We start from the raw sequence: 13,468 nt of genomic DNA, 5'->3' as shown, positions 1-13,468 counted from the left end.
ATAAATACAGGACAACTTCTACCTTGCTCTTGACCCAGAACACAAAAGAATTTCATAGCCTGATGTTTGTGTCTCTGCCTCCTCAGGAAATACAACGAAATGCAGCTCCGCCACAAAGACAAGATGCGCAGGGCCAAGGAGACTTTTATCCATGAGGTGAAACAAAGGGACGGCAGAATCAAACAGCTTGAAAATGAGCTCAGTGAGTCAAAGCTCCAAGTGGAAAAGGTGAGAGAACACATCAAGGGCTTCTACCGCAAGGGAACGCAGGGACCAGGCTACAGCGTTTCTGTGGGGGCATCCCTTCTTCCCCCGCAAATGCATGCAGTTTAGGAAAAAAAGAAATGAGGTTTAGGAACAGCTGGTTTGCAGGCTACGGGATTGCACTGTTAAACAGGAGAGCTCTGCCTGAGGTGTTGCTCCTGCCCTGTGAGCAGGAATGACCAGCCCGTCCTTGTAGGATCAAAAAGCCAAAGGGAAATTCCTGGCTGAAATTTGCCCTTGGGGGAAACTCATGTCCGTGAATCCCATTCAGAAACTGCCTAAGCTCCATCATTTTTTTGCCTCAGCAAGATTCCTGCTGGGAAGTGGCTCAAAAGCCTCTTTGAGGTATGTTACATCAAATAGTGCATCACTTCTAGGAGTGACCGTGCTTGATGGTGACCCCTTTGTTAAAGCGCTCTAAGGTTTACAGAGGACAGAGAAGAGCAAAGTGTTAACCACTGGTTGATATTTCCTTCTGCAACACTGCTCAGGGGAAGGCACTGATTGCACAGATCACTGCTGAGAATGAGAAATTACTCCAGGAAAGACGACGGCTCCTCCAGAAGATAACTGACCAAGAGGAGACCCCTTGGAGCACCCGGTCTACGATTGCCACCCTGCAGAGCAGGTAGGCACTTAATGATGTCCATAGCTCTGAGAGCCTGCCTCTTCCCAGCACTTCTCTGGTTTTATGGCTATTTTATGACTATGAGAGGAACCTCAATCCATCTCACTCCTACCAGTTTGATGCCAGTGCCAGCAACAGATGCGCAGAGCCGGGAGAAGGATCGCAGGTCAGCAGGAGAGCACCTGAAGTGCGGCACAAAGGAATTCCAGCCACTCCAGCCAGTAAGTCAGCTCCATCGGGGCCCAACTGAAACGCCTCCATGCAAACGCACGTAGCACGGGGAACAAACAAGAGGGGTTAGAGATGCGCGCACATCGGCAGGGCTGTGATCTCATCAGCATCATGGAGATGTGGTGGGATGGCTCCTATGACTGGAGCGTTGGGATGGAAGGACAGGCAGGGGAGAAGGGGAGGGGGTGTCACCTCTATATCAGGGACCAGCTGGAGTACATAGAGCTCCCCTGGGGATGGGTGAGGAGCCACCGAGAGCTTAAGGGTCAGGATTAAAGGGAGCACAGGGGCAGGGGACATCATAGCAGAGATCTGCTACAGGCCACCCAACCAGAGAGACCGAGCGGATGAGGCCTCTATAGGCAGATAGGAGCAGCCTCACGTTCACAAGCCCTGGTCCTTACAGGGGACTTCAACCACCCCGATATCTGTTGGAGGGACAACACAGTAGGGCACAAGCGATCCAGTCCAGGAGGTTCCTGGAATGCATTGATGATAACTTCCTCCTCCAAGCGACAGAGGAGCCAACGAGGAGAAGTGCCACATTGGACCTTATTCTCACCAACAAGAAGGGGCTGGTGGGGAATGTGAAGCTCAAGGGCAGCCTTGGCTGCAGTGACCATGAAACAGTGGAGTTCAAGATCCTCAGGGCAGCGAGGAGGGCACACAGCAAGCTCACTGCCCTGGACTTCAGGAGAGCAGACTTTGGGCTCTTCAGGGAGCTGCTTGGTAGATACCATGGGACAAAGCCCTGGAGGGAAGAGGAGCCCAAGAAAGCTGACTAGTATTCAGGGATTGCTGCCATTCAGAGAGACCTGAGCAGTCTGGAGAGTTGGGTGGGGAGGAACCAAATGAAATTCAACAGGGGCAAGTGTAGGGTCCTGCACCTAGGAAAGAACAACCCCAAGCACCAGTACAGGTTGGGGGTGACCTGCTGGGAAGTAGCACTGTGGAGAAGGACCTGGGAGTCCTGGTGGACAAGCAGCTCTCCATGACCAGCAGTGTGAACCTCGTGTCCAAGAAGGGCAATGGTGTCCTGGGGTGCATTAAGAAGAATGTGGCCAGCAGGTCGAGGGAGGTTCTCCTCCCCCTCTACTCTGCCCTGGTGAGGCCACATCTGGAGTTCTGTGTCCAGTTCTGGGCTCCCCAGTTCAAGACAGACAGGGAACTACTGGGGAGAGTCCAGTGGAGGACTGCAAGGATGATGAGGGGCCTGGAGCATCTCTGGTATGAGGAAAGGCTGAGACAGCTGGGGCTGGTTAGCCTGGAGAAGACTGAGAGGGGATCTGATCAACGCTTATCAATATCTAAAGGATGGATGTCTAGAGGAAGGGGCCAGACTCTTTTCAGTGGTGCCCAGTGACAGGACAAGGGGCAATGGACACAAACTGGAACACAGAAAGTTCCATTTGAATATGAGGAGAAACTTCTTCCCTCTGAGGGTGACTGAGGACTGGGACAGGCTGCGCAGAGAGGTTGTGGAGTCTCCTTCTCTGGAGAGATTCAAAACCTGCCTGGATGCAATCCTGTGCAACCTGCTCTAGGTGAACCTGCCTTAGCAGGCGATTGGACTAGATGATCTCCAGAGGTCCCTTCCAACCACTGCCATTCTGTGATCACCTCCTCCAAGCTCAGGAGCAATGCATGCCAACAAAGAGGAAGTCAGGCAAAAATGTCCGGAGGCCTGCATGGATGAACAAGGAGCTCCTGGACAAAGTCAAACACAAAAAGGAAGCCTACAGAGGCTGGAAGCAAGGGCAGGTAGTCTGGAAGGAATACAGGGAAATGTCTGAGCAGACAAGGATCAGGTTAGGAAACCAAAAGCCCTGATAGAATTAAATCTGCCCAGGGACATCAAGAGCAACAAGAAAAGCTTCTATAGGTATGTTAGTGATAAAAGGAAGACGAGGGAAAATGTGGGCTCTCTCCGGAATGAGGCAAGAGACCTGGTTAGCTGGGATATGGAGAAGGCTGAGGTGCTCAATGACATTTTGCCCGAGTCTTCACCAGCAAGGGCTCCAGCCACACTGCCCAAGTCCCAGAAGGCAAAGGCAGGGACTGGGAGAATGAAGACCTGCCCACTGTAGGAGAAGATCAGGTTTGAGGATATCTAAGGAACCTGAAGGTGCACAAGTCCATGGGACCTGATGAGACGCATCCGCAGGTCCTGAGGGAACTGGCGGATGAAGTTGCTCAGCCACTCTCCATCATATCTGAGAAGTCCTGGCAGTCCGGTGAAGTTCCCACTGACTGGAAAAGGGGAAACAGAACCCCCATTTTTAAACAGGGGAAAAAGGAAGATCCAGGGAACTACAGGCCGGTCAGCCTCACCTCTGTGGAAGCCTGGAAAGATCATGGAGCAGATCCTCCTGGAAAGTATGCTCAGGCACATGGAAAATAAGGCGCTGATTGGTGACAGCCAACATGGCTTCACTGAGGGCAAATCGTGCCTGACAAATTTGGTGGCCTTCTACAATGGGGTTACAGCATTAGCGGACAAGGGAAGAGCGACAGACGTCATCTACCTGGACTTGTGCAAAGCATCTGATGCTGTCCCACACAACATCCTTGTCTCTAAATTGGAGAGACATGGGCTTGATGGATGGACCACTCAGTGGATAAGGAATTGGCTGGATGGTCACACTCTAAAGAGTTGAGGTCAACAGCTCGATGTCCAAGTGGAGACCAGTGATGAGTGGTGTTCCTCAGGGGTCAGTGTTGGGACCAGCACTGTCTAACATCTTTGTTGGCGACTCGGACAGCGGGATCGCGTGCGCCCTCGGCAAGTTTACCGATGACACCAAGCTGTGTGGAGCAGTCGACACGCTGGAGGGAAGGGATGCCATCCAGAGGGACCTGGACAGGCTTGAGAGGTGGGCCTAGGTAAACATTGTATTCAGCAAGGCCAAGTGCAAGGTCCTGCACATGGGTTGGGGCACTCCCAGGCACAACTACAGGCTGGGTGGAGAATGGATTGAGAGCAGCCCTGGGGAGAAGGACTTGGGGGTTTTGGTGGAGGAGAAACTCAACATGAGCCAGCAATATGAGCTTGCAGCCCAGAAAGCCAACCAATTTCTTTGTTTGTTTCACCTGTGCTAGTTAGGGGTTTTTTGGTTTGTTTGTTTTCTAGTTTAAATTCAGACCCAAAGGACAAATCTATGATTGGTACCTCTGTGGCGCTGGAGTTCATGGGGAGAACTGGGGTGACTTTGAATACCAAGGTTGTATGTTGAAATTCGGGGTCTGACAAGCATGTCCTCCTTTGAAAATCTCTGTTCCTCCTTCCAGGACTCGAAGAGTGTTAACCTCTCTGAACGCCAGAGTAAGGTGTTGCCATCTCCCCGTACCAGGTACTGTGGGGTAAGAGGAGGCGGCAGGGAATGCCTCTCTGCATGTGGTGAGGGAGAAGTTGAGCATTCTGGCTGCTCCACCCTGTGGTTTCACCTCCAAGGGTCTCTTTTTTTTTTTTTTTTTTTTTTGTCTATAGAGAAAATGGTATTAAAACGACTCCATGAAACTAATGGGATGGAGAAGTAAATTTTTCAAAATCTATTGTGGAACACTGTGGGATTTAGAAATTAGCTTGGTGCCCAGTGGTTTTGGAGGACTGTCTTTACACCAGAGGTTATGAGGCTTAGAGGACCACTGCTGCCCGGAGCTGTGACCCACGTCCCAGGCTATGGGGCAGGAGGGAGCTTGAGCTATTTCTCCACCTGCATAGCCAGGAGCAGCACGATCTATGCCAAAACGGGCATGCGGGAGGCAGACAGACTCTGCAGATGTGGTCTTTGCTTGCTGGAGACCCAGCGTGGTGGGTTTGCTTGCAGCCTTTGGGTGCTATGGAGGGTGACGGATAGTCTGTTGCAAGTCAGAGAATGTTCTGGGGTAGACGAGGGCCATCAGCTACTTGTCTGGAGGAAGAGCGTCGAAGCCTTAGTCCAAGCGAAAGGCATTGACCATGGCCCTGCACTGCCTCGCAGAGATGGTGGGAGGAGCGTTGGGGTTGTGCAGGTGGCCGAGGGTCAGATCGAGTTTGCAGAATGACTTAAGAGAGGAAATTTGTTTTCAGTTTCCCATCGCGAGAACCGCCAGACTCTCTCGGCATCCTGAAAGCCACGCAAGACACGAAGCCTGAAGGAGAAGCCGAAAGCCAAGACTCATCCTTTTGCTTATCCCCCTCTCAACCTTCTGAGATTGGGTACCTAAATGTAGCTTCACCTGGAGACACCACAGCCTCCCAGCTGCAAGAGGAGAGTCAGAGCATCAGCTCCGAGAACTTCTAAACGGGGAAATATGTTTGTAAAATATTAGCTGGACTGCAAGGTTTTGGGCTCCTGTTGCCATGGGATGACAAGGACTGCAGGGCAGGAATTGCCAAATGGACTGACCTGGTGATTTCTGTGATGTATTTCAATGAAATTATTCAACAGCTTTTTTTTAACTTCCCTAACTGCAACTGTCTGTGTGTGTCATCTCAGATCCACCTGGAGGCTGGAATTTGTAGATAAATTCAGCGAAGCGGAGGAGGGCTAGGGTGAAGCTTATCTCCCCCTGAACCCGAACTCCTTGTCCAGTCAAAAACTACAAGCTTTGTGAATAAACTCAGAAAAGTTCCCTTCTGCACTGTCTGATCCCGACCGCTCCCTGCCACGTGCCCGCTGAGAGGGAGGGGACAAGGGAAGTGGAATAGGAGTGTGTGTGGAGAAGGAAGGAGGGGATCTGAACATCCAGAGAAGGAAACAAGGTGGATCAGAAAGGATGAGAGTGTGAGCTGTGGGGGAGAGAAGGGATCTGAATGCACGTGAGTGAGAATGGAAGAGATCTGTGCATCCTCAGGAGGACATGGGATGACTAGGAATCACAGTTTGCAGGAGCGGGAACCAAAGAAATCTGAGTGCTCAGAGCAGGAAGGATAGAGGTCCTCAAAAATCAGTCTGGAGGGCATTGGAGTGTGCCCGGAGGGCCACGAAAACGCTCAGAGGGCTGGAGCACCTCTGCTATGAAGACAGGCTGAGAGAGTTGGGGGTGTTCAGCCTGGAGAAGGTGCCGGGGGGAATTAAAGGGGGCTGATAAGAAAGATGGGGACAAACTTTTTAGCAGGGCCTGTAGCGATAGGACAATTTTTTTATACTAAAATCTACCTTTTTGGTATTAAGTTGTTATATTAACAAAGGTAGATTTAGACTAGATATAATGGAGAAACCTTTTATGCTGAGGGGGGTGAGGCACTGGTACAGGTTGCCCAGCGAGGTGGTAGATGCCCCATCCCTGGGAACACTCGAGGTCAGGTGGTGTGGGGCTCTGAGCGACCTGATCTAGCTGAAGATGTCCCTGCTCGTGGCAGGGGGCTTGGACTAGATGAGCTTTAAACATCCCTTCCAACCCAAACCATCCTGTGATTCTCTTCTCTCCTGCTCCACTGCCAAGCCTGCAGCCAAAGGCAGGCCAAGGAGTTGGGGTGGCCTGAAATGCAGACCAAGGGGCATTGGGGTGCTCAGAAAGGCATCCTTAGGGCCTCTGGGCCTCCTGAATCGCACACCAACTGCACTGGAGAAGAGCGACAGTCACCCTAAGGGGACGGGGGCACCCCAAACAGCACAGGCACGGGTCGTGGGAGCATCAAAGGGCAAATCGACAAGCGCAGGGGAACCCAACAGGCTGACCAAGGGTCTCGGAGCAGCCGAAAATGTAGACTGAGGGGCCTGGGGTGGCCTTCTGACAGAAAGACAGAGGGCTCCAGGGTGCACCAAAGGGCACACCGAGGGATTTTGGGTGCACCGAAAGGCACACGCAGAGATGCCGTGCACCCTGGAAGGCACGTTGAGGGGTGCGGGGAGACTCCAGAGGCACACACAGGGGTCCCGGGCGCACCAAAAGGCACGCTTGGGGGGGACTGGGCACACCAGAAAGCAAACCAAGGTGTAGGGGCATCCCGGAATGGACACCAGGGGCTTGGGGTGCCCTCAGAGGGACGCTCAGGGCTCCAGGGATGCGGAGAGAGGCACACCAAGGGGTCCAGGGTGCCCCAGAACTCACGCCGGGAGCTCAGGAAGCACAAAAAGGCAGATGGGCGAGTCCAGCCACCATCTCTTGTGCTTCCAGGCAGCCTTGCTGGCGACAGCCTGCTCAGCCGAGCCCATGCGTCTCCCATGCAGGTGAGCGCTGCGGAGGTGCCGGGAGAGGAGAGGAGGACGGTGGGTCCGCAGAGCGTGCAGGGAGGTGGGAGCCTTGGAGAGGTGTGGCCTCGGGCACCCCTGTGCCCCTGGACACAGTGCGCTGGGGCTGTGTGTGGCAGAGGTTCTGAGCACGCACCCCTCCGCCCCCCGACCTCTTCCCCTGGCCCCGCCCAGCCCCCAGCGCTTTATGATGTCACGGAGCCATTCATGATGTCGGCATACGCATTCACTAGACCTGGGGTGCTGGCACAGGCCCTGCACACACAGTACCTGCTGGTGCTGCTGGTGCTGCATTCCTGCTGTGCTGGTGGTACTGCTGGTGCAGGTAGTGCTGGTGCACGTACTGCTGGTGCTGTGCTGGTGGTGCTGGTGCTGGTGGTGCTGGTGAAGTTGGTACTGCTGGTGGTGCCGGTGGTGCTGCGTTTCTGCTGGGCCATGAAGAGGATCTGGTGGTTCCTGTGGGGCAGGAGGGCACGGCGGGGGCCCGGGTCCTCGGGGAGCAGCGGTGGCAATGAGCTGCGGCCGGAGGGCCGGGACGAGCTGTGCCGGGAGGCCACCACCAGCGACTTGTCCCCAGTGCAGCCGCTGGTGAAGCAGTGCGACAGCAAGTGCCAGGACAGGGACGACAGGTAAGGGGTCCCGGCAGGCGGGTGCTCTTTGGGAGACTCCTGGGCTTTTTTCCTCCCCCAGGGCTTAGCTTTGTGCCTGTGGGTGCTCGTTCTCAAGGGAGGTCAATATGGAAAGGTGGAATAGGAAGGGGCCGTTATTACTGCCATAAGCAGGGTGTACAACTGGATGTGCTTTCTGTCTTTCCAGGCACAGTCCCGGTGCATGGCCAGTGGACCCCTGGGAGCAGGAAAGCAACGGAGAATCTGCTCCGGGCCAAGCAAAAGAGGTGTCAGCATCCAGCACTCCCCACGGGGCAGGAGCTGCTGGAGCTACGCTGCTTTCACCCACTTGGTGGAGCGCAGGTAGGACTCTCCAGCGTGGAGGAGGCGATGGGGAAAAGGCCTGTGGCCTGCCCTTTCGGCAGGCTGCCGTGGAGGCAGGAAATTTGGAAATGCCGATGTGGTGTTGCTTATGATCCAGCAAAAAATGCACTGCCAGGCGTTGTCCCTGGAAAGCAGAATTCTCGAGTGACTGATTCCTTTTGGGCTCGTTTGGGCTCACTTTGAGTGATCTCCCTGGCACACAGAAAAGGCGCGGACACTGGGGGAAACGAATTTCCAAGCAGGAAAATAGATGGATTTTGAATCCGCATTTTGATAGGGCGCTCGCTAGGATTTCGTGGCTTTGCGGCCTGCGTTTGTGCTAAGATTGTCTCTGGAAGCATGACGATTTGGAAAGCACTCTAGGCATCAAGGAGTTGTATTAGCTCACTCTGGTTCCAAAAATATCTGGTTTTAATATAGACGAGCTTGCCGCATACTTGGAGTCCGCCTTGCCTAAGTTGCAAGCAGATGAAGAAGCCACCGAGGAGGTCAAGAGCTTTGGTGGAGAGGTATGTAAACCCAAAGATTTTTAATTGGAATCTTCATTATAGGATTATATTGCATGCTAAAGCCAAATAAGACTTTTCCATGAATAATGTCTCATGCCGAGTTGTTGAAAACTCTTTGATCATCTGACTTCAAGTTGGTGACAGTCCTCTTCTGGTTCGATGAAATGCTGCCACTATCTCCTGTTTCGAGCTGATTTCCTCAGTTGTGTCCGTTTGCGTTCTTTAACTTGGACCAGGCAGAAGACGTCAGAGCCCAAATACCAACGGAAGGGCTGGATCCCTGCCCTTCCCGCCTGAGCACTGGAAGCGATCGGGTATTAGAGTTGTTTCTGAGAGAACGTGACCATCGGCTCAGTATACATACGCATGTGTCTCACATGATGGAAACCAACAAGAGGTTGTCTCAGCAGCTGAGCAAAGCCGAAAGAAGAGCGAGCAGGCTGGAAAAGGAAATGGGCCAACTGAAAGAGACTCTCCAGGAAAAGACATTGGCTTTACACACGAGAGAAAGAGAATTGAGTCAAGCCCATAGGCAGGCAAAGAAGCGGTATGCTCTACACTTTAAGAAAGAACAAGAGAGAAAAGATGCCGTCGAGAAGGCGGAACGGCTGCAGCAACAACTGGCCCAGCTCCAGAGTGAAAACCTTTCACTCCATCAGAAGCTGAGGAAAGCCGAAAGAAAGACGAGCGGGCTGGAAAAGCAAGTGGATAACCTGAAAGAAACTCTCTCAGAAAAGACGTTGGCTTTAGAAATGAGAGAAAGAGAATTAAATCAGGCCCAGAATCAGGCAAATGAACTGGCCCAGCTCCAGAGAGAAAACCTTTTACTCCGCCAGCAGCTGGAAGACATGAAGAGCAAGACCGCCCAGGAACAAATGGTGAGTGATGCCGTGATGCCTTTGACAAAGTAGGAAAAGAGGTGAGGTGAGCACTGCCTTAGAGGGGAGCAAGGCTATCCGGCGCTTCTAAAAGTCGCCAGGTACAAGGTACGTGCCTGGGAGTCCATCACTCAGGTCGGTTCTGGTTTGTCCTGGTTTTGTGGCAATTGCGGAAGGTCCTGGCAAGCCTTCAGACGTGCTTATGGACACGTATGTACATAGAAATGCTTAGGCATGCATTGGTTTTTGTTTGCGTAGCAGAAGAAGAGCGTAAAGGCTGGTACGCAGAGTTGGCTATAGGAAGCCTTGCCTCTGATCGCTGGAGAAAGGGCCGCGGGACAACTCCAGCGCTTGCATCGGCATCCGATTTGGTTTTGGCATTATCTTAAGAAACAAGCACGACCCCGCCAAGGCACAGCCTCAGCATCTTCTGAGAAGAACGTGCTGTGAAACAGGAATCTTCCTTAAGAGATGACATTTCTTTAGTTGTCTTCACTTGCCAAGGATGGCAGAGATCGTCAGCTGTGCAGATGCCATCTTCTTCCCGTGGACAATCTGCTTTGCGATGCACTTAGAAAAGTGATCTCGGTATATGAACTAACGAGTAGCTGACAGTGAAAATAGAGATTTTGGCTTCTTACCTCTTTCTTCACACTCCTGTGACGTTGTTGCCCTAGAGAACAGTGGCACAGCTGCAAGGAGAGCTCGCCGATGCTTTCAGAAAGCTGTTGACAGCAGAAGGTTCGCTGAAAGCTTGCACACGCCAACGGGATTACCTGAAGCAAGAAAACTCCGTCTTGCAAGAGGACTTGGACAAGGCTAAGGCCAAGGTATACCGAGTCTGTCAATGTGTTAGCATATAGGAAGCTGTTCCTTTCCTTCACGGACCAGGAGAGAAGAAAATAGTCTGGGAACGAATGCAGGAGAGATTTGTCTGAGGCCGTGACGAGCTTCGACATCCTTAACAATTGTTGTCCAGACCGCAGGGTGCTTTTAGCTCCTGCCTCCTCCCCTCTCGCCCTGTAAAACTCAGCCGGCTCTTCAGGGAGCTTGTGTCGAGGCTGAGGGGCAAAGCAGTGGGGGTTGGGGGCAGCACCTGGGTGGGGAAGAACGAAGCAGCTGTGCGCTTTCCAGACTCTTCCGACACCATCCAAAGGTTGTGGCCACGGTGCGATATCGCAAGCCACGCGCTCCCAAACGTCTCTGGGCCGGGCTGCTTTCTTTGCGCGGTTTTTTCTTCTCTTGGCCTCCGCACAAAGATGGCGTCTAGTTCCCTGGCAGTGGTGTTTTTGGGGGAAGGAAAGTAACCTTTGGTTTGCCTTTGCCTCGTAAGCCAGGCTTCACCCTCCCTCTGAAAGTAAGGCCTTGAACCTCTGGTCTCCTCCCGCCACGCTGCCCGCCCCTGGCATTAGCACAGGGGTGTGGGTATGAGAAGGAACGGGGCAGAACAGGAGTGCGATGGAAGCAAAAGGAAATGCAGGGAATGCCATGAAATGCAAAAGAGCATCTTCACAGGCACGGGGGCCTTCTGATGCTGTAGAAGGAGACGAGGGCCTTTGCCGTGGTGCCGTTTTGGGAGGGAGGGACGGATGGAAGCTGCAGCGGCCTTGTCAGCAAGGGCCTGAAAGGCGTGCTTACGTTCAGACATCCAAGGGGCTTTTCCCTGGGCTGAAATGCAAACGCAGAGGATGGATAACAGCCACGATCGCGGTCCATACATTTGCTGGAGTTTCACAGAGGTTGTCGGCCCCAGAGAGCCTAAGGCAGATTGTTTTTTCCCCACGTACAGCTGTGTGAGCTCTCCGCGCAGCTGGAGTTGGAGTCCGAAATATCTCTGCAGCTCAAAGCTAGAAATCAGGAGCTGCGAGAGCTGGCGGCTCTTCTGCCACATCGCTTGGCGACTCCTGAGGAGGGTCATGCCACAACAGCGCTGTATGGAGAAGAGTGGGAGCAGCGAGCGCCAGAAGCAGACGGAGAGATGCATGGTCTCACTCCACGTCTGCAGGTCAGTTCCCGGACCATTTGTACGTGTAGTCGGCGTTGCGTTCACTTGTGGCTGCGGTCATGGCTTTTAGGTGTTTTGTCTTGGGCATCTAGTTCTCTTTGTTAGTGCGGTGGGTTTGGCTTTCCTGTAGGGAAGCTGGGGAGCTGCAGAAGGCTGCATCAAAGTGCTGCTGTGCGCGTCATGGGACCCGTGTGCCTGAAGAATACGCAGCCTTCTCCTCATCCTCCTCCATATAGCGTTGTAGGCTGTTAAAATATAAAAATGGCAGCAAGAGCAGGTTTTTTTGAGAGGGCTGGGCGTTGTCTTTCTCTTCCTGTTTCCTGAAGTTGCACCCTCTGCTTTAGACACAGGCAGCCGCTCAAGCCAGAAGAGAAGAGATCAAGACCACTGACACCTCTTGGAAAGAACCACTGATGCAGACAATTAGAGTTCTGAAACGGGACCTGGAGAGAGCATGGAGCATGCAGGAGGAGACCGCACGGCAACTGGCAGAAATAAAAAGCTCCAAATAGCATTATTTGCCTGACCTGGAGGGAAGAGTCCTTGCGTGCACGCATGTAGCATTTAAGGCTTTACCCCGGGTGACTCCACCTGGGACCCTCTCTCATTTCCCGAGTCCCAGCTCCCAGCCCATCCCCATCCTCTGTCTCCACCGGGTACTGGCAAGGGGGCCCCGAATCCAGACTTCAGCCTCCGACAGAGCACTCGGCGCTCACCCCCTCAGCCCACGGGGAAGCCAAGAAAAGCATCAGGCCCCTTGAGGCTGCCGTTCCTTGGGCCTCTTCTTAATCCCCGCTTCAGAAGAAGAGTCTAACCCAAAGGCAAGGCACTGAACAGATCCCTTTTGACTGCAGACGTGCTCTTAGGGGGTAGCTCTGACACGCCAGTGCCCATCGCCTCTCCCTGCCTGCAGCGGCAGCAACGCAGACGGAGACCCAGCAGGAGCATCGACAACGTTCAAGGCCGTTTGCCCCAAAGCACCACAGGACAGAGTGGAAACGAAGGAAGAGCAACACGACGGAAGGGCAGCCTCTGGCAGCCTTCAGCAGAGGTGGCTCCAGGGAAGCAGCAGCCTCGACACCAAAGCCGCAGCGAGGAAGTGCCGGCCGCGATGGGGAGGAGATGGCTCTGGGCTGTCCCCACCTACTGCGGCGGGACTCTTCTCCCCTCCAGGTAGTGCGGGTACCGCCGATACAGGAGGCGAGAGGTGATGGGTGCCCCAGCTCAGGGCTCAGCTCCTCTGTTCGCGTCTGGAACTCGGCAGCGCCCGCCAAGTCCTGCCTGCCGCCGCTCCCCGGGGAGAGGTGAGGTGAGGCGAGGCGGTGCAGTGCCCATTCCTGCTGGGCCATGAAGAGGATCTGGCGGTTCCTGTGGGGCAGGAGGGCGCAGGGGGGGCCCGTGTCCTCCGGGAGCAGTGGTGGCAATGAGCTTCTACTGGGGGGCTGGGACAAGCTGCATCTAGAACTCATCGCGGTGATCAAAAGCTCTGTGTGGGAGTACATGGCAATTGGCATGTGTGCAGGCAGAAAGAAAATGCTCCAAAAAGCATTATTTGGTTGACCTAGAAATTAGAAGTTACCTCTCAAAGAAATTTAAATACTATGGAATCATAGAATAGTTTGGATTTGGAAGGGACTTCCAACCCCCCCTTTGCCATGGGCAGGGACACCCTCCACAGACCAAGTTGCCCAAAGCCCCATCCAGCCTGGCCTTGAACACTGCCAGGGAGCCAGGGGCAGCCACAGCTTCTCTGGGCAACCTGTGCCAGGGCCTCAGCACCCTCAC

The 13,468-nt window shown here is 53.7% G+C and overlaps 1 protein-coding gene and 1 long non-coding RNA gene across 7 annotated transcripts in view; both read left to right on the top strand.

The window, feature by feature from the left end:
* The window catches only part of CCDC30 (coiled-coil domain containing 30), a 38,962-nt gene extending 33,219 nt beyond the window's left edge, over window positions 1–5,743 (top strand). For all 5 annotated transcript variants that reach the window (XM_054849502.1, XM_054849504.1, XM_054849503.1 and 2 more), the window contains 5 exons: window positions 87–228; window positions 756–892; window positions 1,008–1,113; window positions 4,412–4,473; window positions 5,193–5,743. In XM_054849502.1, the coding sequence (XP_054705477.1) occupies window positions 87–228; window positions 756–892; window positions 1,008–1,113; window positions 4,412–4,473; window positions 5,193–5,406 (661 nt within the window). In that variant the 3' untranslated portion in view covers window positions 5,407–5,743. The remainder of the gene's footprint in view (window positions 1–86; window positions 229–755; window positions 893–1,007; window positions 1,114–4,411; window positions 4,474–5,192) is intronic.
* Window positions 5,744–7,798: 2,055 nt separating this feature from the next.
* On the top strand, window positions 7,799–12,567 carry LOC129215761 (uncharacterized). Of its 2 annotated transcripts, XR_008580086.1 has the most exons (4): window positions 7,799–7,928; window positions 8,116–8,270; window positions 11,468–11,683; window positions 12,028–12,567. It is a non-coding gene; the product is annotated as an uncharacterized LOC129215761 (long non-coding RNA). The 2 variants fall into 2 exon arrangements; XR_008580085.1 differs by lacking the exon at window positions 11,468–11,683.
* The last annotated feature ends 901 nt before the right edge of the window (window positions 12,568–13,468 follow it).

Source organism: Grus americana, chromosome 21, assembly GCF_028858705.1.
Source record: "Grus americana isolate bGruAme1 chromosome 21, bGruAme1.mat, whole genome shotgun sequence".
Taxonomy (NCBI): domain Eukaryota; kingdom Metazoa; phylum Chordata; class Aves; order Gruiformes; family Gruidae; genus Grus; species Grus americana.
Note: the sequence above shows the minus strand (reverse complement) of the source record. Positions and strands in the feature narration are given on the sequence as shown.